At 43.7% G+C, this 23,347-nt stretch overlaps 1 protein-coding gene across 1 annotated transcript in view; it reads right to left on the bottom strand.

The window, feature by feature from the left end:
- LOC119501248 (NACHT, LRR and PYD domains-containing protein 12-like) overlaps positions 1 to 16,797 on the bottom strand; it is a 31,778-nt gene extending 14,981 nt beyond the window's left edge. Inside the window, exons 1-2 of the mRNA XM_037791489.1 lie at positions 16,725 to 16,797; positions 14,113 to 15,973 (exon numbers count right to left, since the gene is read on the bottom strand). Of these exons, the coding sequence (XP_037647417.1) occupies positions 14,113 to 15,973; positions 16,725 to 16,797 (1,934 nt within the window). The remainder of the gene's footprint in view (positions 1 to 14,112; positions 15,974 to 16,724) is intronic.
- Between the last annotated feature and the right edge of the window lie 6,550 nt (positions 16,798 to 23,347).

The following is a 23,347-nucleotide window of genomic DNA, read 5'->3' as shown; positions in this document are numbered from 1 at the left end:
TCTAGCACATTAAAGCTAGCCCTGTTAAACGTCAGGTCTTTGGCAGGAAAAACTTTTTTAATCAATGATTTTATTATTGAGCACAAGCTTGATTTTATGTTTTTAACTGAAACTTGGTTAGACCAAAATAACAGTGCAGCAGTTCTTATCGAGTCAACTCCTCCCAACTTTAGTTTTATGAGCGAAACTAGAATGCATAAGAAAGAAGGTGGAGTTGCTATATTGTTTAATGATTCTCTCCAATGCAAACAGATATCTTATGGACATTTTGCTTCTTTTGAATATGTCGGTCTTCTGCTGAACTCCTGTTCTCGAGCTTTGTTTCTGAATATCTACAGGCCACCTAAATACTGTGCAAACTTTTTTGATGATTTTACTGAACTTTCTATAATTTGTGTCGACTTTGACTGTGTAGTCATTGTTGGTGATTTTAACATCCATGTGGACAACCAACAGGACAGAGGGGCCAAAGAACTGTGTCAGGTTCTTGATAACTATGGAATGAGTCAGCATGTGACAGAGCCCACACACAATAGGGGACACACTTTGGACTTAATCATATCAAAGGGCCTGAACATTTCTAAGGTTGTAGTGATGGATGTTGCTCTGTCTGATCATTCCTGTGTATTTTTTGAGAGGTAATCACGAAAAGGTATATCACTGAAAATACCAGTGATCAATTTGTTCAGGCTTTCTCTTCCACACCCACCCTCCCCTGGACCTCTGTCAATGAGCTTGTAGATAATTTAAATTCTAAAATTACAAATGTTATTGATACCATTGCACCCACCACGGTGAAGATTGTCTCTGGTAAGAAAAAATCTCCATGGAGAAATGCCATGTTAGTAATAAATTAAAAAAGAGAGTGTCGAAAAGCTGAACGCCAGTGGTGGAAAACAAATCTACAAGTTCATTATGACATCTATAAAGAGAGACTTTGCATTTATAATTCAGAACTGAGAAATGCAAGGCGATCATTCTTCTCTGACATCATCACCAAAAACAACAATAATGCACGTGCCCTGTTTGCTGCTGTCGACAGGCTAACAAACCCTCCTGTGTCAGTAGCCTCTGAACTTTTATCCACCAGGGACCGCAATGAATTTGCTTCCTTTTTCACAGAAAAAATTCACAAAATCAGACAAGCAGTCACTTCCTCCTTATCAGGTACAGGATGTTTGTTGCCCCTGCGTCCACTTAAACCTGGTGCAAATAACATGATGCAATTGTATCCAATAAATCAGACATACCTGGAGGAAATCATACAACATCTAAAATCCTCCTCATGTTGACTTGACATTCTGCCAACAGGCCTTTTCAAAAAAGATTGTCAGATTGTATGGTCTCAGAGCTTTTACAGATTGTTAATGCATCTCTTGATTCAGGAGTCTTCCCACAGGCCCTGAAAACTGCCGTCATCAAACCACTCCTCAAAAAGAACAATCTGGACTCATCAATAGTAAATAATTACAGACCGATATCAAATCTTCCATTCTTGTCTAAAATAATTGAAAAAAACAGTTTTTCAACAATTAAATAGTTTTCTGGCACTAAGCAACTCTTTTGATGTCTTCCAGTCAGGTTTTCGACCTCACCACAGCACTGAGACTGCTCTTGTTAAGGTCTTCAATGACATCCGATTGACTCTGACAGTGGTAGAATTTCAGTTTTAGTTTTACTGGATCTCAGTGCTGCATTCGACACGGTTGACCATAATATATTACTAGACTGACTGGAAAACTGGGTGGGTATTTCTGGCATAGCACTCAGCTGGTTTAAATCCTACCTAAAAGACAGGGACTTCTTTGTGTCTATAGGTAATTGGAAATCTGAGCTGAATAAAATCACATGCGGAATTCCCCAAGGCTCCATCTTGGGGCCTCCTTTGTTTAACATCTACATGCTCCCACTGGGTCAGATTTTTGATAACAACAAAATAAATTACCATAACTATGCAGACGACACACAAATTGACATAACTCTATCACCAGGAGACTACAGTCCAATACAAGCACTGAGTGAGTGCATTGAACAAGTCAATAATTTGATGTGCCAGAAATTTCTTCAGCTGAACAAAGCCAAACTGAGGTCGTAGTTTTTGGAGCCAAAAAGGAAAGATTAAAGGTTAGTGCTCACCTACAATCTGTAATGTTAAAAAGCTCGGACCAAGCCATAAATCTTGGTGTAGTCATGGACTCAGACCTGAGCTTTAACAGCCATATTAAGACAATTAAAAAGACAGCCTTCTATCACCTGAAGAATATACTGTAGCAAGAATTAGAGGACTGATGTCTGCAGCATTTGGAAAAACTAGTCCATGCATTTATCTTCAGCCGACTTGACTACTGTAACGGCGTCTTTATTGGTCTTCCAAAAAAATCGATCAGACAGCTGCATCTGATTCAGAACGCTGCTGCTAGAGTCCTCACTAAGACCAAGAAAGTGGATCATATCAGTCCAGTTCTGAGGTCTCTACACTGGCTCCCTGTCTCTCAGAGAATTGATTTCAAAATACTGCTGCTGGTTTACAAAGCACTAAATGGTTTAGGGCCAAAATATATTTCTGATCTTCTGATATGTTCTGAACCATCCAGACCTCTCAGGTCATTTGGATCAGGTCTGCTTAGTGTCCCCAGAGTCAGAACTAAACATGCAGAAGCAGCGTTCAGTTTTTATGCACCAAATATCTGGAACAAGCTCCCAGAAAACTGCAGGACCGCTACAACTCTGACTTAATTTAGCTTTCCTGTTTGCTGTTGCATTTAATTAAACCAGATAATGATCTTATACTGCACTACAACTTTTACTCTTGTATGTTATATTCTATTTTAGCTTCTATCCTAGCTTTCATTTTTAGCTTGTTTTTATTTTCTAATCTTTAATGTTTTAATGTTTTAATGTTTTTTATAACTGTTTTAATTATGTCTTAATGTTCTTTTGCACTTTGTCGCAATGTTCTTGAATGTTTATGTAAAGCACTTTGAATTGCTCTGTTGTTGAAATGTGCTATACAAATAAAGCTGCCTTGCCTTGCCTTGCCTTCTTGATTAGAAAAGCATTTTTAAAACTCAGTGAATAAATAATAATAATACAGTTGGGAAAGTTGACCTCTCTTTGCTAGCTACTTGCTGCTGTCAGGTTCACATCCATAAATGGGAAAAATCAGTGACAGCTGCCAAACGGTAGAGAAATTAACCAAATCATGTAATAATATTAAACCTGTACATAATAATAATAATAATAAACATTCATATAATAGATATATTTTGATAACTGCATGGCGTTTTGTCATTAACCCTCTTTTCTGAGCATCACATTATTCAGCTCACAAACACAATTAACGAACCAATAAGGTTGATTATTTTCAACATAATGTCATCAGAAAGATGTTATCAGTGTATCAGCATTAAAAACATAACATTGATCTTTGGTGTGTATAAGATCTCTTAAAAAGTCTGAATTCTACCATTCTGCTGTTATATATTCATCAGACCGCTGTTATTGGTGGAAGCTGTGTATTTCCTGCTACTACTCTTCTCTACAGCAACAAGAGAGAGAAACACCTGAGTTTCCTTCTGTGAGTAACAGAATAGAAGGAAAGACTTAAAAACAAGATTATGGAACACAACTTGAATTCACTAGCAATAAAATGCACCATTGCTCGATTCAACACACTCAGGGGTTTTACAACAACTATCTTTGTCTCGTATGACCAGTAGTTTACGGTGGCTAATGCTAGAGTTGGGTAGATTTTCGGTTTTGCCGGTCTGGTCCGGTGTACAAGTGTAACCGGGTGGTAAATTAATTCAAATGTATTGTTCCACTTAGAGTTGTTATAGTTCCAACATGTCTTCAAAGTTAATTGTTCTTTGTTGTTTTCTTATGCATGTGACATTGTTAAGTCAATGAAATGTGAATTAGACTGTAAGTGGGCCGCCACAGGCAGTTGCGGACTTTGGTCACAGGGTTGCAGCGTTGAGTAATAATAGCGCTTCTCCGCCAAGTGCATCATGGTCTTTCTTCCTGTTTACAAAGCACGCGAACAACCTGGAGATTCAATGAGTGGACAGTAATGTTACCCGTCGTATAAAGTAGTAAAAAGGAGTAAGTAAATGCAGACATCTGGTTAAATATTACCGTACACAAATGTAAAGAAAGTTATCTGTCAATATCTTAACAGGAAGGTCTGTTTTAGGCACTACTGGTTTTGATGTTGTGGGATTTCGAGCGCCAGTCGCAGTACTGTGTTTCCATTTGCATGGTAAGGTTAGCTTGCTAAAAACAGCACACACTGTAATTGAACCTTGTAAATAGTGAAAGAGTACAGGTTTTACATTAATTTTATCTTTGTTTGAAGGCAAAGACAGTGTATATGTAAGGCAGTAGCCTAAATCAGCCACCAGGTGTCGCTGGTGCGCTGTAATCCCCATCCAGAATTGAGCAATAGACATGTTTGTCCCTTACAGGACACCATAGTTCAAAAGTTACGTGGGGACGCCATCTTTTTCTTGTTTACTTTTCTTTATTGCTTCGTAAGGTTGTGGACGAACAAGTGAGATTACAGCAGATGTTGTGGACAAATAAAGTGTTCCCAGTCTCAACCACAATCAGAAAGACTGTGCTGGTGTTTCCCTTAATCTGCACCACACCCCGTAACACAACTATAAACACAACGCAGAGTCCCAGGGTGTGCAGAGAGGCTCCAGCACGTGGTTTACATCTTTGGTGCCGTGACCCGGATTGTGGTGTCCGAGACTGAAGAGAAAGAGAGACTGACGGCATCATCCACAACTGTGCTGCTGCTTTGAACTGTGTTGCCATCTATACGTGGACAGCGTGTTGGACTGAGCTGTTACGCCTTCAAAGCGGTGTTTGCAGGATATTCACCTTTTCCAACATACCCTTTGAAGACTGTAGTATAACTTGTGTGTTCATGTGAGGACTTTTCATGGTTTCTTATAGACTGGACTGCTACTTGAATGGTATATATATATATATTCTGTGTGAGACTTTCCATTGAAACATTCTGTGACTAAAGTGTTTATCTCATTAATTTTCTTTGAGTTAGGCAGGGATCTGCATTTAATTCAGGCTTAATGTGAGTTGATATTTGTGTTACACATTTCTGTTTTTCATTACATTTTAGTATACTAGTAAGCACATAACATCAACACACACAACCATCCACTTCGAAGCTTAAGTCTTTGGCATCAATTAATCTAAAAAAAAAAAATGTTGAGTGACTACACAGATTCTCTATCGAAACTGGAGGGCGCCGCTGCTGTGGCACCAGGCCTCCAATTCCCCCCTGGGCCTTCAACAAACCACACTTATGACTCTCCAAATGAGACACCAACCCACCATATGAGTGAGGGGGCAACGGCTGACAACAGCATAGCGAGCCAGCAGCAACCAGTGTGGCCGAAGCCTACCAAATGGTTCAGCAGGTTCACTGGCACTCAATTGCAGTACCCCACTCAAGGCCATCAGACCGGCAGGCAGCCCACTGACTCAGGACTAGGCTCACAGCTTACCCCACCTCCGATGCTGTCACCTTATACTGAGCACCATAGTACTCCTGCTCATGTGTCTATACCAGGCTTTGGAGCTCCAATGCAGACACCCTTGCCTCGCTTTGCCACCAGCCCAGCCCCGAGACCAGGCTACCAGACAGACAGGTCAGATCACAACATACCAAGTGCAACTGGTCAAGTGGCCCAGCTGGATGCGCAGACAACAGTGGTCTCTGCCCCCCCATCCCAAGCTAGCATGTACAGGCCCACAGACGTGCACGGGCCAACAGCAACCCTGCCGCCTCACAGTCTCCCACGGCCCATCTTCCAGGAGGCACAAACAGCCCAGCCCACCCCCACCCGCCCCCTCCCCCCCCGTCCCTGCTCCACTACTCCCCCATGAACTGTTCAGCTACCTCCCCTAATCCAACTCAGGTTGTTCAACCTAGCTCCCAGGTCTACACCAGCTATGCACATTCCACTCCTGCGCCTCAGGCCCCCATGCCAAGATTTCAACCACCACATTCAATGAACATTATGAATAATCCCCTGGCTGTGCAGACCCCCCAAGGTTCAGAGTACAGACCAACCTCCCAGCTGCCTATGTCACCAGCTGTTGTTCACTACTCACAGGACCTGGCCCGTGGTGAAGCGGCCCCTGTGCTCCCATCTGCCACCGGTGCATGGGGCCCCAACACACTGGTGCCCAGCGCCCTGAATGCAACTTATGCAGCCTTCAATCACACAGCACCTCCCCACGCCCCTGCTCCAGTACACCTTTGGATGCCTGCTTCAGACCCACAAGTTAGTATGTATCCAAATGCTCTACCATCACCTGCACCACTACCTCCATACTCCACCCCACAAATGCACCCACATCAGTCCGAGCCACCATTAAAGACTCCTGGCAGAGCCATAGCCAACCCAAACCCTCCCCTGGCTGCCTATGGTGGTTTCATGCAGACTCATCAGGTGAAGAATGTCCAAGTCTTCACTGGTAATGCGGATAGCAAGATGCTCGTGGAGGACTGGATCCGTAATGTGCAGTATCTCCTGGAGGCAATAGAGCTCCCCATGCACCTCCGCTTTTCCACTGTCGTGCGACACCTGAGTGGTGAGGCCAGAAAGTTGGTTCTGACCTATGGGGCCCAGGTTTTTGAGCTTCCAAGAACTGCAAGCTGAGCTCAGAAATCTAGCAAAAGAAACAAAGAAGTTCCAGTCACAACACAAGGCAAAGAAAACATATGCCCAGGTGCATGTCACATCTGAGTGTGGTACAAATGTAAAGACAGAAAGGACAAAACATACCTCTGAGTTGTCGGAGCTGACAGAGATGGTCAAGAAATTAGCGCTTAGCCAAGAGGAACAGATAGCCAAGTTGTCTCTCCTTGAATCGAGAATGGCTGCTTCACCTCCTGTTCCCCCGCCTAGAATTCGGCCATCTCCTGGAACTACAACCCAGAGCTCAAGCGTTACATGCCACCGGTGTGGAAAGCAAGGACATATGGCTCGGGTCTGCAGAGCGATGTTCCCCGAGTCCAGGCTGACTTGGGCTGGCCAACCGCAGCCTATGACCCTGGCAGAGGGGAACACATCCCACTCAGCTCAGCATTTAAACGACTAGAGTTCATGGTAACCGGGGCAACCATGGGCAAGCAGCAAGACCCCCCACTGCAGATGAGCACAACGCGTGATGGAGGAGAGGACACCCCCTTGGTGGGTCCCAGAAATGAGGGGGAGGTGGAAGACAATGGAGAAAAGTGCAGGGCTCTCATCGACTCTGGCTCTCAGATAACCAGCATTACCCACGGATACAGGTGCAACCACCCTGTCCTTCAAAAACAAAAACTACGGTCCTCTAAAATACCAATAGAGGGTGCAGCAGGTCAGAGTGTATCCTACTATGGTGTCCTGAGCATTAACTTGAAAGTGCTGGGAAAAGAGTTCAAGACTGTGCCGGCTTTTGTTGTCCCTGATTCTGAGTATCGCTCCTCTGTCCCTCTGCTCGTGGGAACTAATGTCATTCGTGCCTCCAAGAGCCACCTCCAGGCGGCTTATGGTCAGCAATTTCTTCATCAAGTGAAAGAAAACCACCCAGAGTGGTACACTGCTCATAGTGAAATGGATGATATGGTGGGTCCTGCTGTATACACTGGCCGGAAGATACGCATTCCTGCAGGGAAAGAGATGGATTTAAGGTGTAAGATCAAAGTAGGCCCACAAAGAAAGACCTATACAATGCTGATAGAAGGCCACCCCTCCCTGCAGCTTCCACAAGACCTCTTTGTGGCAAAAGTTCTGGCTGATGTAAAGTGAGGCTGTGCCCCTGTCAGAGTGATGAACCTGTCCCAGCACACTACTATAATCAAGCCACACACTCACCTGGCCAATGCTTTCCTTGTTGAAAATGTTGTGGAGTTTCCAGACAAAACGCAGGGAGGACAGCACAATGATGGGAGTGAAGAGACATGCTTCAGTCTGGATCAAGTGGTGGCAGGCGGGGTGGACTTAAGTGAAGCAGCAGTGGAGAATGAGCACCTCTCCTCTCCTCCAAGAGCTTTTGGGAAGGAACACAAGTGTGTTCTCCCAGTATCCCATGGACCATGGCCACACAAAAACAGTGACACATGACATTCCACTGGTGGACTCTAAGCCCTTTCGGCTGCCATATCGCAGGATTCCTCCATCGCAGTGGCAGGACGTGAGGAAGCTGTTGACGGAGATGGAGACAGCTGGAGTCATCAGGCCTAGTAAGAGCCCGTATGCTTCACCAGTAGTGATCGTAACCAAGAGGGACGGTTCACTAAGGTTATGCATCGACTACAGAAAGCTGAACTCCTGCAGCACAAGAGACGCATTCCCCCTGCCCAGAATAGAGGAGGCCCTTGAAGCTCTGGGGCAAGCAAAATACTTCTCCATACTGGACCTCACGTCTGGTTACTGGCAGGTGGAAGTGGCAGAGCACGACAAACACAAGACCGCGTTCAGCACTCCCATGGGGCTGTTCGAGGCCAACAGAATGCCCTTCGGTCTGCAAAACGCTCCATCCACCTTTCAGAGACTCATGACCTGCTGCTTTGGGGATATGAATTTCACCAATCTCCTGATTTATCTGGATGATCTCATAATTTTCTCCAAAACTTTTGATGAGCATGTGGAGAGGTTGCAGCTCGTGTTTGATCGGCTTAAGGAGCATGGCCTGAAGTTAAAGCCCTCCAAATGCCAGCTCATGAGAAAAGAGGTGCACTATCTGGGCCATGTGGTGTCCGCTGAGGGGATCAGGACAGACCCTGAGAAGATCAGCAGAGTAAAGGATTGGGCGAGGCCTACAAATTGGAAGGAAGTGCTGCGGTTCTTGGGATTCGCTGGATATTACAGGCGGTATGTTAGAGACTACTCCGCCTTAGCTGCTCCCTTGTACCGTCTCACCGCTGGTGACCCCAGAAAGAAAAAGAAAGAGGGAAGGAAAAACCCGGGTCCCGACCCACCCTTTTTGTGGACTAATGAGAGTGAACAGGCCTTTCAGTCCCTAAAAGAAAAGCTGACGATTGCTCCAGTGCTGGGCTATCCAGATTACAGCCTGCCTTTTGTGCTCCAGACTGATGCCTCAGGAGAGGGGCTTGGCGCCGTCCTGGTTCAAGTCCAGGCTGGAGAAGAGAGGGTCATAGCCTACGCCAGCAGAGGATTGAGCCCAGCTGAGACGAGGTATCCTGCACACAAACTTGAGTTCCTCGCTCTCAAGTGGGCAGTGACGGATAAGTTCTATGACCATCTCTATGGGCGTAAATTCTCAGTGCTGACGGACAATAACCCCCTTAAATATGTGATGTCCTCAGCGAAGCTGGATGCCACAGGACAGCGGTGGGTGTCTCGGCTGTCTACGTTTGACTTTGACATCCAGTATCGAAGGGGAAAGAGTAATGCAAATGCCGATGCCCTCTCACGTATGTCCAACCAGGAGGTCACCCAGGTCCTGCAAACCTGCCCTCAGCGTGTGAGGGCCAGTGAAAAGGGGCATGAGGACAAACAGCCCACCCCAGAACAGGAAAGCTTCCCAGGCGAGAACAGTGCGGCCTCCGAGGAACCTGAACCACAAGAACCTCGATTGCTCAGGTCAAGTGAGCCATACAGAGATGTGGGGACGGAGTCCCTGCCTGCCATGACAAAACAAGAGCTCCGGGCAGGGCAGAAGGAGGATCCTGTCATCGGCCCTGTTTTACACTTTAAAAGCCTCAACCAAAAACCAAGCCGTGGTGAGAGGATCAGTAGTGGTGAGCAAGTACGGCTTCTCTTAAAGGAGTGGAGGAGGTTAGTGATAAGGGATGGTGTCATGTACCGCCGCATCCAAGATGGCCAAAGGGGAGTAGTGGAGCAATTAGTATTGCCAGAGAAGCTGCGTACATCAGTCAAGACCGCTCTCCATGATGACTCAGGGCACCTAGGATTGGAGAGAACACTGCAGATGATAAGGGAGAGATTTTATTGGCCGAGGATGTTCCAGGAAATCAAAGCTTGGTGCGAGCAGTGTGAGAGGTGCTGCCTCAGAAAGACCCCAACTTCAGGCCGCAGGGCTCTTCTGGTCAGTATTCACAGCAGTGCCCCCGTGGAGCTCGTGTGTGTGGACTTTTTGACCCTAGAGAAATCAAAGGGTGGCATAGAAAATGTTCTCATTGTTACAGACCACTTCTCCCGCTACGCCCAAGCCTACCCCACTAAAGACCAAAAGGCCTGCACAGTGGCTAAGGTACTGTGGAAAAACTTTTTCTGTCGCTTTGGCTTTCCAGTGAAATTGCATGCAGACCAAGGGCGCAATTTCGAAAGTGCTATTGTGAAGGAGCTGTGTAAGTGCACTGGCATAACTGAGACCCACACAACCCCCTACCACTCCCAGGGCAATGGGACAACCGAAAGGTTCAACCGGACCCTCATGAACATGCTGGGGACATTAGAGCCTCATTTGAAGCCACGCTGGCATGAATACGTGGATGCAATGGCGCATGCCTACAACTGCACACGACATGACTCAACTGGATACACCCCATACTACCTTATGTTTGGTAGACATCCCAGGCTCCCAGTCGACCTGATCTTTGGGCTTCCTACCACCAGTGAGTCATGTGAGTACAGCGAGTATGTCCAAACTCTGCACGACTGCCTGTCGCAGGCCTATGCCCAGGCCAATCAGACCTCTCAACATGCTAAGGGGCAACAGAAAAAATACTACGACCAAAAAGCAAAAAGTCAAGTCTTCAGCCCAGGGGACAGAGTCCTGATCAAAGTATGTCATGTGGAGGGGAGGCAGAAACTGGGAGACAGATGGGAGTCGCGCCCATACATTGTGGTGAAGAAGCAACCCAGCATACCTGTGTACGTGGTACGATCAGAGGATGGTGGAAGAGAAAAAGTGGTCCACCGCAACCTCCTTACACAGTGTATGTTTCTACCAGTGGAACAGGCCGATGAAGCGATAAGAGAGGAGAGTGAGTCAGATACAGCAGAGGACGGGGAAATGGACGACACAGACGAGATTGTGGAGAGAGTCCTACCTGAGACAACAACTGGACAGGATGAACACACAAGAATGGATGAAGTTGATGTAGAGACAGGACAAATGAGTGAGGGAGGGGAGGAAAATGTCAGTGGTGCCAACTCACCTCACAGGCCCAGTTCTCCAAGGAGAAACCCGTCGAGAAGTCGACGTCCCCCAAAGAGACTATCCTATGAGTCACAAGTTGTGACATCGGAAGAGGACCAGCAGAAGATAGAAAGGGGGTGGAAGTTGTGGCAAAAGGCCAAAGCAAGACGAGCAGCAGGACATATGTAACACAACAAAGCTAGTACATCCACCTTGATAAGACACACACACACACACACACAAACACACACACACAGTCTCTATGCAACGCAGTCATTCATTCATCATATTTATCATTCTGTTCAAGTTTTTGTGTTTAGTGGGCGTTCTTTGTTTTATTTTGTTTGGTCTGATGGCTGGGACGCCATCAATTAAAGAGGGGGTAGATGTAAGGCAGTAGCCTAAATCAGCCACCAGGTGTCGCTGGTGCGCTGTAATCCCCATCCAGAATTGAGCAATAGACATGTTTGTCCCTTACAGGACACCGTAGTTCAAAAGTTACGTGGGGGCGCCATCTTTTTCTTGTTTACTTTTCTTTATTGCTTCGTAAGGTTGTGGACGAACAAGTGAGATGACAGCAGATGTTGTGGACAAATAAAGTGTTCCCGGTCTCAACCACAATCAGAAAGACTGTGCTGGTGTTTCCCTTAATCTGCACCACACCCCATAACACAACTATAAACACAACGCAGAGTCCCAGGGTGTGCAGAGAGGCTCCAGCACGTGGGTTACATATACGATGGTGAAGTCTCCAGGGAGTTCCACGTGGGATTTTGTGAAAGGTGTTGAAATGTAAGTGTCATTTGTACATATCTATTGTACATTTTGCAGATGGTATGGTAGGTTTATGGTTGTTACATATGTGTGTAACAGATTTTGTTACTGTTTTCTATTGATAGCCATAGCCCACTGCCGTATTTTGCGTATTTTGCTTTTGTTTATTTTTATATTTCTTGTCTTTATTTTAAGCCATCTTTTGTAAAGGCTTACTGGAGCTGTAAAAGCACATGCCCAGTTGACTAAGAGAACTTGTGTAGCTTCTGCACTCTGTTGAAATAACTTGAAATTGTGGTAAACAATAAAACTAAGGCTACTAGAACCCCAAAGTAATTGTGTCCTGTGTGGTATCAAATTCCACGGGCTGCACAAGCTTAAACCGGTTTGATTTTATGCTAACCGGCAGAACCGACATTTGTCATTATGACAAGTTGTGGCAAATTAAAAAGTAGACTACATCAACAACCTGTGCCAACAGTCACAGTGTTATATCCATTACATTACTAATAAGCAATATGACAACGTGATCAACATAATATTATGATATGAGACGAGACGTGGCAAAGAGATGAGCCCAAAAACTCACAAGGTAACGTGTAATGTGGTGCCGCTTCTTCTTTAGTGTTTAGTGGCGTTTTGCAAACAAGCTTAGAGTTGCATTACTGCCACCAAGTAGGCTGGAGTCGCTTCACTCTCATTCATGGTCTGGGTACACCAGTCCGGTCCGGTGTTTATATAGATAGATAGATAGTAACTCTACTGATCCCGATGGAAATTCAAGTTGGCTTAATATCAAACCGGTTTGAAATATTTTACACCGGCAAAACCCAAGCTAATGCTAATGTTAAAACTTTAGATGGATGTTGTTGTGCAACTGACATTACTGAGTCAGTTCACTGAGTTGATAAATATTCTCCACTTGCGTTCAATATTATTAAACTTTGAGTGGACAAGCGACCAGCGCTCTGTGCAGCAGTGGGGGCGGGGCTTCAGGGCTCTGCAGACTAAGTCCAGCATGTCATCCACAGCGGGCAGACCGCGGCTCATTGACTGCAATTCACTTTACAACCAAACTCTCCTATTGTTTTTCACCGGTGTGATCGTGAGTAAGCTGTGACCTGTGTGTGTGTTTTCCTCTGTGAGTAAGACGGTATTTCCCCAGTGTCAGACTTGATACTAACAAATAACAGTAATAACGTTACCTCCAGGAAAATAACTCCGATAATAAAGTCCATGCTCTACTTTATAACCGTGGTGGTTGTGTCAAAGCAAGCAACTAATACACCTATTTGGAAATTACCTCCGCTAAGTGTATTTCACCAATGTTTCTGACTAACAGCTACCGGTGTCTGTTTTTTCCTGTGAAACAGTGTATTTCACCGGTGTTCCTAACAGTGAGTAGCCGTGATTTGGGTGTGTGACGCAACTATGTCACGGCAGGTGTATTGCTCAGGACCCAAGGAAGCACAATGTCGAGTGTGAGGTTGTTTGTATGAGCAGTTCTCGAGAAAGCTGCAATCAGCAACACCACAAGCTCAGCATTTTGCCCGTTCTGAACAGACATGCTCTGAACAGACACTGTACTGTCTGGATTAAATTAGAAGAAGCAGAAACGAGAAATCTACTTGCACCCCCGCCTCGTCCTCCCTGCCGTCGAGAGGCTGCTTCGCCGGGAGTAGAGTGTGCGGCAGCTCAAGGAGACGTACCCCTAGTTAGCAGTTAGCTCAAATTCAGCCAGTGCAAACCCCAGCACCCGGGCTCTGTTCCAAGGACCGCCCAGACTCCCCGCCGGATCAGCAAACGTTCTGTTGCTGCCATTACACCGGTTAGACCCAGCGCTCCACCAGCCAGCTGATTTTTTTTTTTTTTTTCATTTGTTTTACCAGGTTCACATGTCGCCTCCATCAACCAAAAAGATAATTAAGAAAAAACTGTAAAATTTAACAAATATTAGAAATAAATAGAATAAATGTGTTGATTAACTTGACAGCTAGAAACACAACCTACTGAAACAGTTTTTGCACTCAACATTTGAAACAGCTCAAGAACATCTATGACGAACTACGACTGACATATTTATGTAATAAGCACGTGGAACACTTTAAGAATAATTTTATAGGGTGTATATTTGAAGAACTAAACTACTAATATACACTGATCTATAAAGTTAATCACATCTGGACTTACAGAACTTTTCTGCAGTTCCTCACAGCTGGAATCAGTCTCCGTCGTCCCGCGTCTGTTGTGTTGTACTTCTTCAGGTCCAACTCATCCAGAACCTCCTCTGCCATCTGCAGCATGTAGGCCAGAGCTGAGCAGTGGATCTCAGAGAGTTCCTTCTCTGATCTATTCTCTGACTTCAGGAACTCTTGGATCTCCTGATGTACCGACTGGTCGTTCATCTCCGTCAGACAGTGGAAGATGTTGATACTTCTGTCAGGAGAGACATTATCTCTGTTCATCGCCTTCAGGTTGTTGATGGCTCTCTGGATGCTTCCTGAACTGCTCTTTGTCCGACCCAGCAGGCCTCCTAAGAGCTTCTGGTTGGACTTCAGAGAGAGGCCATGAAGGAAGCGAACAAACAGGTCCAGGTGACCAATGTTATTTTCAAGGGATTTCTCCATGGCTCTCTTCAGGAAGACATCCAGAGATGGGCCACGACTATCATTGTTTCCAAAACACTTTGAGATGTTCTTGAAAAAAGAATTTTGGTTTGACTCTCTGTGCTTGCAGTCTTCTCCCAGGAAGTCCTCCAGTACCTCTTTGTTGCTGTTTGTGTAACAGTGGAACATGTAGACTGCAGCCAGAAACTCCTGAATGCTCAGATGAACAAAGCAGTAGACTGTTTTCTGGAAGATCACACACTCTCTCTTGAAGATCTCTGTACAAACTCCTGAGCACACCAAGGCCTCTGTGACATCAAGACCACACCGCTCCAGGTCTTCTTGGTAGAACATGATGTTTCCTTTCTCCAGCTGTTCAAACGCCAGCCTCCCCAGCTTCAGAAGAACTTCCATGTCAGTCTTTGTCAGCTTCTGTGGACTCGTCTCATGTCCTTCACCATACTTCTGCTTCTTCCTCTTTGTCTGAACCACCAGGAAGTGTGAGTACATGTCAGTCAGGGTCTTGGGCAGCTCTCCTCTCTTGTCTGTAGTCAACATGTGGCCCAGAACTGTAGCAGTGATCCAGCAGAAGACTGGGATTAGACACATGATGTGGAGGCTCCTGGATGTCTTGATGTGTGAGATGATTCTGCTGGACAGCTCTTCATCACTGAATCTCCTCCTGAAGTACTCCTCCTTCTGGGCGTCAGTGAAGCCTCGTACTTCTGTTACTCTGTCAACACATGGAAGAGGGATCTGATTGGCTGCTGCAGGTCGGGAAGTTATCCAGACGAGAGCTGAGGGAAGCAGATTCCCCTCGATGAGGTTTGTCAACAGCACGTTGACTGATGACTTCTGGGTGACATCAGACACAACCTCATTGTTGTGGAAATCCAGTGAAAGTCTGCTTTCATCAAGGCCGTCGAAGATGAATAGAACTTTACAGACAGCGAGCTTCTCTGCTGTGACTTTCTGTAATGTTGGATGGAAAACATGGAGCAGCATGAGAAGACTGTACTGCTCATTTCTGATCAAGTTCAGCTCCCTGAACGAAAGCAGAACCACCAGACTGACATCTTGGTTTTCCCAGCCCTCTGCCCAGTCCAGAGTGAACTTCTGCACTGAGAAGGTTTTTCCAACGCCAGAGACGCCGTTCGTCAGAACGACTCTGATGTGTCCCTGTTGGTCAGGTAAGGCTTTAAAGATGTCCTGGCACTTGATTGGAGTGTCATGGAGGGTCTTCATCTTGGAAGCTGTCTCAAGCTGCCTCACCTCATGTTGGGTATTAACCTCTTCACTCTGTCCCTCTGTGATGTAGAGCTCAGTGTATATGCTGTTGAGGAGGGTTCCACTTCCTGTTTCATCAGTTCCTTCAGTCACACATTCACATCTCCTCGTCAGAGTGATCTTATGTTCATTTAAAACCTTCTGGAGAACCCTATCTGCTGAAAGAGAGAGACAAGTTTGAGACAAAACAAAGAAACTTATTATTTCCAATGCTGACATGAAAATAATCAATATAAAAACCTATAAAGAAGTAAAGGTTATAAAGTCATCATCCCTTCTTGAAGTCAAAACTAACGTCAAGGTGATTTTTACATTTATTGTTAATAGATTTTATTTTTAAAGAGAAGCACCAAAAATGCTCATTTTTCCCTCAGCCTCTGACTGTGTGTTGGTGTACATGTTTGATTGACAGCAGTATGCATGTATTAATGGCTTGGCACAACGCAGAACAGAAAACAGCAAAAAACAAAGTAAACAAATGTGCTGAAATTTGAAACTTACAAGCTGAGTGCAGACAGTGTTTTTTTAGCAGAGGAATTAACCAATGTTGATATTAGATATTATATCATAACACTTTTTTTTGTCACTTTAGTCTTTATAGCTTTTATGCATACACAAATAAAACACAAATATAACAACAAAACTTGCAACAGTGCAGCGAGGGGTTCAGTTTACAATTGATTTTGCAGTATACAGGGTCATTTTCTTATTAAAACATTTTCCAATAACTTACAGTATTGTCATTACAATTATACAGTGCTTATGTCTTTATTTCTATACCTAATCCATTTTTCCCATTTTTTGTTAAACTCATCTTCTTTCACTCTTAGAGAATAAGTCATTTTCTCCATCACAAATATTTCCTGTACTATGTCAAACCCATTGACTAAGTCTGGGGGTGTCTGCTACAAGCCATTTTCTTGGCCTTTCTGCCAGCTGTGAGTAGTATTTTAACCAGGTACTGATCTTCCTTCAGCACCATTGTAGTTATATTACCCAGGTATAAAATGGAACATTTCTTGATGATTATATATCCTAATACCTCCTTTAATACTGAATTCACTCTGTCCCAAAATGTTTCTATTTTTGGACAACTCCCGAAGATATGTGCATGATTTGCGTCTGTATGGCCACATTGTTTCCGGCATGTTTGTTGCCTTAGAATTTGCTTGCTTTTTATGTTAGGCGTAATGAAGAAACTAATCAGATCTTTTCAATTAAATTCTCTCCACATTTGCAAATTAGTGGATGTCTGTAGTGTTACACACATATCATGCCATTCTTCTTCTGAGATTTTGATGTTCAATTCCTTTTCCCACTTAAGTTTTACATAAGATGCAGTCTTAGCTTGACATACCATTAAACTATCATAAAGTTTAGAAATAATCCTTGATGTTTTTTGATGATATGCATTGACTATCACTTCTACCACTGGATTCTTTTCTTCTGATGCCTCCCTTTTTACTTTTTTATTGTAATATTCTCTCAGTTGGAGATATCTAAACAAGTATTGGTTCTGAAGTGTAAATCTGTCCTTCAAATCTTTAAAACTTCTTAGGTCTCCATTTTTAGTAACAGTAAAAAATGCAGTCATTCCTTTTTTCGTCCACTCTTTAAATGTTTAATCATACATCCGACGACTTGCTGAAGTTCAAACCGAGCATCAGAATGGGGAAGAAAGGGGATTTAAGTGACTCTGAACTTGGCATGGTTGTTGGTGCCAGACGGGCTGGTCTGAGTATTTAAAAAACTGCTGATCTACTGGGATTTTTACGCACAACCATCTCTAGGGTTTACAGAGAATGGTCCAAAAAAGAGAAAATATCCAGTGAGCGGCAGTTGTGTGGACAGAAATGCCTTGTTGATGTCAGAGGTCAAAGGAGAATGGGCAGAGTGGTTGGAGATGATAGAAAGGCAACAGTAACTCAAATAACCACTCGTTACAACCAAGGTATGTAGAATACCATCTCTGAACACACAACACGTCCAACCTTGAAGCAGATGGGCTACAGCAGCAGAAGACCACCCGGTACTAGCACCGGCCACTTTATTAGGTACATCTTGTACCTAATAAAGTGGCTGGTGAGTGTATATAGGAAACAGGGAAGGGCTAAGACAACATCCCTGTCTTGTTCCTCGTCCTAACACAAATCTCTCAGTTAAAGACCCATTCACCTTTACTCTTGCAGTAGGTTGCTGGTAGATTGCTTTAATAACTTGAATAAAATCTTTGGTAGAGCCAAATCTTTCTAGTGTTTGATATAAGAATTCCCAATTAACCCTATTGAAAGCCTTTTCTGCATCTAGGCTTATCAGGACAACGCGCATACTTTCCTTTTGAATCTTGTGTATTATATGTAGGGTTCTTCTAATACTGTCCTGTGTTTGTCTGCCTGTTATAAAACCAGTCTGGTCTTCATCAATTAAATCTGGCTTGAACTTTTCAAATCGTTTGGAGATAATTGAAGTATAAAATGTATAGTCAACATTTAGAATTGATATCGGTCTGTAGTTGGTACAATTTCCCTTGTCTTTGTTCTCTTTGGGGATTAGTGTTATAATTGCCTCTTTCCATGACGGGGTGTCTTGCCTTCTTTGATAATCCAGTTAAAGGTTCTGTAATGGCAATTTTCATATCTGCAGTTTAACACTGTACCTTTAGATAATCTCAGGGCCTCACATGTTCAACTTCGTCACCATAGGACAGTGACCTGACATTTTAGTTCTCTGTAACTGCAAACAACAGATTGCTGAAATACTTGTTATGTCTTGTGATGCTCTGTTGTCTGCTGTGTGCTGACGCATTGATACACTTTCTATCCTTCTCTTCCTTTCTTCTTTGCACTTATCTTCATGTTATGCTTTAAATGTATAAATACTGACTACTCTTTGTATTCGGGGCTCACTTGCCACAGTCCACAACAGGTGGCTGTGCTCGTGAGTCCATCTGCAGTCCATCTGCAGATGTTTTAGTTATTAATGTATGCCTTTTTATTAAATTCACTGAAAGACAAGTTGTTACGTTGGTTTGTGTCTTGTTTTAACAGAAACTGCCACCACAATTTGGCGTTGTCGGCAGGATCACTCGTGTGAGCAGGACCGCTGGAACTCTGTGCGAGGGTAAAGACCGTGCACGGCTGGAGTCCGGGACTCTAACCTCAACCTCCCCATAAAAGGGTGTAGAAGTGGGGGCCTGACGCCGGAGGACCAAGTCTCGCTCACCGCTGTGATCCAAAGAACCAGGTGGCAAAGAAAAAAATAAACAACTCTGTCTTTCTGGTAAGTAAGAATTAATTAATAAAAAGGCATACATTAAAAGATTTCATTCATACGGCGTCTGTACAGGGGGATACAGTATCTATACAGGGGGATAAAGCGCTGTTGGGGGAATGAAGAGAAAGTGATTCTCCCACCTCGAGGGTGGTTGTGACAGACGTGTCAACAGGGCAGGTTTTGGAAACCACTGTAGAATCCAGGGCTAGCGCAATACGGTACCAAGTAAGATTTCATTCATACGGCGTCTGTACAGGGGGATACAGTATCTGTACAGGGGGATAAAGCGCTGTTGGGGGAATGAAGAGAAAGTGATTCTTCCACCTCGAGGGTGGTTGTGACAGACGTGTCAACAGGGCAGGTTTTGGAAACCGCTGTAGAATCCAGGGCTAGCACAATACGGTACCAAGGAGTTCAGGGAACTCAGAGGGATAACATCAATACACTGTTTTTTCTTGTATAAGTGTAAATACACAAGGAGTTCTGGGAACTCAGAGGGATAACATCAATACACTGTAATCACACATAGTGTAATAATAATAATAATATTGTAGAAAGAGTTCTGGGAACTCAGTGAATAAAATACACTGTAATCACACATAGTGTAAAAAAAAAAATAAAATAATAATAATAATAATAATAATAATAATAATAATAATAATATTGCTATCTTTTTTCTTTTGATCCAGTGGACTGATCACCCACTGGAAGAAAAAGAAAAAAGAGGGGGGGAAAGAGTAACTAGAAGTAAGACCTTACTGGAGTTAAAGCATAACCACCTGTAGGAGTTGAAGTATATAAAGGTACAACCACCTGTAGAAATCTCTAAGCAAAAATCTTGATAAAAAATGATTTCCCTTCCTTAGTCCATGGCCTTTAACTAAAAAGTACATTGATATTGAAGAGATCTTGAAAACTATATTTTAAAATAGGTGCAAATCATAGTAAACTCAAAGGATTGTGATAATCCACCTCAATTAATGTCGCCTAACATCAAAGATATGACCACCAAATACAGTAAACAGTGAAAGGTATTTGACCAGCTTGACGTGTCGGTTAACGAGTGTGGATTTCTAAGCACTGGCAGTTTTAGCATAAGACAGCTCCAAGCTTTAAAAAACAAAGTAGAAGAAGCAACCATCAGGGAGAGAAAACAAAAAAATCAGGGACAGCACTACTAAAATCCATGTCTCAGTGTCTCAAACTAGATCCTGATCTGGACTCGACCCCGCAACGACAACAGCCGGCCCAGGCAGTGCTGCCCAGCGCTCCATCTCCACCTCCATCGCCACCTCTACCTCCACCAGTGGAAGGAGCCATGACGGAGGAAGAGGGCAAAACAAGCTAAGCAACCAAGCCGTTACCATACACTGCCCCTCCTACACCATAACTGGACTTTGCAACGGTGTAAAGACTGCTTTCCCAGTGAGAATGGACATTGGCAAAATCTCACTGTTCTCACTACACTGTTCTCACTGTTCTCACTAAGGTACGCAGACACAGCATGTCTTGCGGTGGATCGTGTCCTTCCCAGGACAAATGTGGCCCTCAACAGTACTGTAGCCTTTCTTATAATGAATGTACAAACGATTGACTTATCAGACTCACAGAGGTTCACAACACACAGTGGCCTCCTACGACCAGCTGCATTGAGGGGAAACAATGAGGTCGATCCCTGGGAAGCTCATCTTCGGGACCGCTTCATCAATGAGACCAGAGATCAGTGAGATGATAAAACGCAATTGCATCACTTGGGAATGCGGAAACCTTGAGACTGTCGAGAATCGCGCCATGGCAGAAGTGGTGGAGGCAGGTGGAGATCCGACGCCTGCTTCAGATGTGGAAAGACAGGACACTGGGCAAGGAATTGCCCTGAGAACCAGGACACACAGGCTGATTGACTAGCGGAGGGGTCGAGGACAGTGAAGGATTCATCTAGCTTTGACACGGAGACGGGAAACAGAAACCTATCTGCACATCAGACACGTAAGAACACAGACTCATGATTTCACAAGCAATTGAATATCTTGAATCTGTACAGGAAACTGGTAAAGAGAAAGCTATTGAACTATATGCTAAGTATAAACAGATGCCAAAGAAGACATCATCTGTGGTAAAAAGATACACAGTTCCACTACCATGCTGGGATAACATTGAGGGGGATTTCAAACACTCTTTTCTGTTATCAAAACACTGTCCGATTAACCTGATGGGGAGAGATTTTATTGTTTTACTGGGGATAGTTTTGATATCTACACCACAGGGCATAGTTGTAACCAGAATTAGCAAACAACATCTTTTTTCAAATATAGTAAAGAGGACCTGTTATATGCCTACAAATGGAAAATCCCAAACACTGCACTTAACTCTGTTAATGACACTCTCATAAGCCAAGCTACAGCTCTCTCCACAGCCACACACACAGATATTATGAGAAAACATGACTTGCAATGCAACTCGCTTATCTCTTTTGGAGTAGACACTGAGTTTGAAAACAAATGGTACACAGAAGGCCTTGATAAGGACAAACTCAAGCTTGACTGGCTGTTTCAGTGACTCTGCCTGACACACTTTTTCAGTCTCTATTTCAGATACCACACTCTGATCCCAACGTCTCATTGGTCAAATCGAAGGATGAAAGGTGGCAAGATTTGGGACCTTAGACTAAAAGGTGTAATGGTTGGGAGTAAACAGTGGACCCCAAAGTTGATTTTCACAGGGTCTCTGATTCTCTGCTGTGGGAAACTGACAAATTTTGCCCTTATACAATAATATAAGATTGTCTGGACACCTAGAAGAAAAAGCTTTTGTTGATTTGAGGCTAGCTCTAAATCTCCTCCAACATTGGACCTAACAGACTGCACCAGACCATTGACACAGACTTTTGACGACCGGGGTGGGTACATGACATAATACTAATGCAGGAGCATGGGGGACGACAGAGACCTGTTGCACAACTTCTCTGACAAACTGACCAAACCTGGAGAAAACACATGGCCATCTTTTTATCTTTTTTATTTTTCATTTTTATTTTCATTCGTATGCCTATATTATATTAGGTTTTTTTTTCATTATCTTATATGTGTTACAGAGTACGTCAGACTTGTTAAATTGATTATGCATTTTCCTTGTGCTAAAGCTATGATTGCCTCTTTGATCAAATCTACTGTTGGACAATATGTACATACACCACAGCTGGAGAAAGGCATTCCTGACCTTTTTCCACCTCCAGGGTGGACGCCACCATTTTATGATGATATTGTCTGAGTTTAATTCCTTCTTTCTCATATACTTAAATCAAAATCACATAGTATCTTCACACTTTGATTTTGTGTATTACAACGGTGCTAGTAGTAATCAGATATGTTAATTAATTAAGTGAGCATAGAATGCTCAAAGGGAGGAATGTAATGGCAATTTTCATATCTGCAGTTTAACACTGTACCTTTAGACAATCTCAGGGCCTCACATGTTCAACTTTGTCACCATAGGACAGTGACCTGACATTTTAGATCTCTGTAACTGCAAACAACAGATTGCTGAAATACTTGTTATGTCTTGTGATGCTCTGTTGTCTGCTATGTGCTGACGCATTGATACACTTTCTATCCTTCTCTTCCTTTCTTCTTTGCACTTATCTTCATGTTATGCTTTAAATGTATAAATACTGACTACTCTTTGTATTCGGGGCTCACTTGCCACAGTCCACAACAGGTGGCTGTGCTCGTGAGTCCATCTGCAGTCCATCTGCAGATGTTTTAGTTATTAACGTATGTCTTTTTATTAAATTCACTGAAAGACAAGTTGTTACATTGGTTTGTGTCTTGTTTTAACAGAAACTGCCACCACAGTTCTCAGAAGAAGTGGGTTCAGCTCATTCCGGAATGTTTTATACCATATAAAGGGAAACCGTCGCTACCTGGGGCCCTTTTTTGTTTTCATCCTACCAATTGCCTTCTCTATCTCATCCAGTGATATTTCTGCTGTGATTGTTTTATTTTGTGTCTCTCCAAAACAGGGCAGTTCTATTGTACTTAAGAAAGTCCTCATTGATTCCCCATCTACTGTAGAAGTTTGTGTATATAATTCTTTATAATATTCCTGGAAAATATGTTCTATGTCTTCTGGATCACTCTTCAATTTCTGTGTACAGGGGTCCTTAATTTTGTGTATCGTGTTGTCAGCCTGTTGTTTGCTACCTTTGGGCAGGTAATTTAGTGGATTTAGGGCCTAGCTCATAATATGCCTGTTTTACAAAC

The sequence above is a fragment of the Sebastes umbrosus genome, chromosome 14, assembly GCF_015220745.1.
Source record: "Sebastes umbrosus isolate fSebUmb1 chromosome 14, fSebUmb1.pri, whole genome shotgun sequence".
Lineage (NCBI taxonomy): Eukaryota > Metazoa > Chordata > Actinopteri > Perciformes > Sebastidae > Sebastes > Sebastes umbrosus.
The sequence above is the reverse complement of the archived record's forward strand: the minus strand, read 5'-3'. Positions and strand labels throughout refer to the sequence as shown.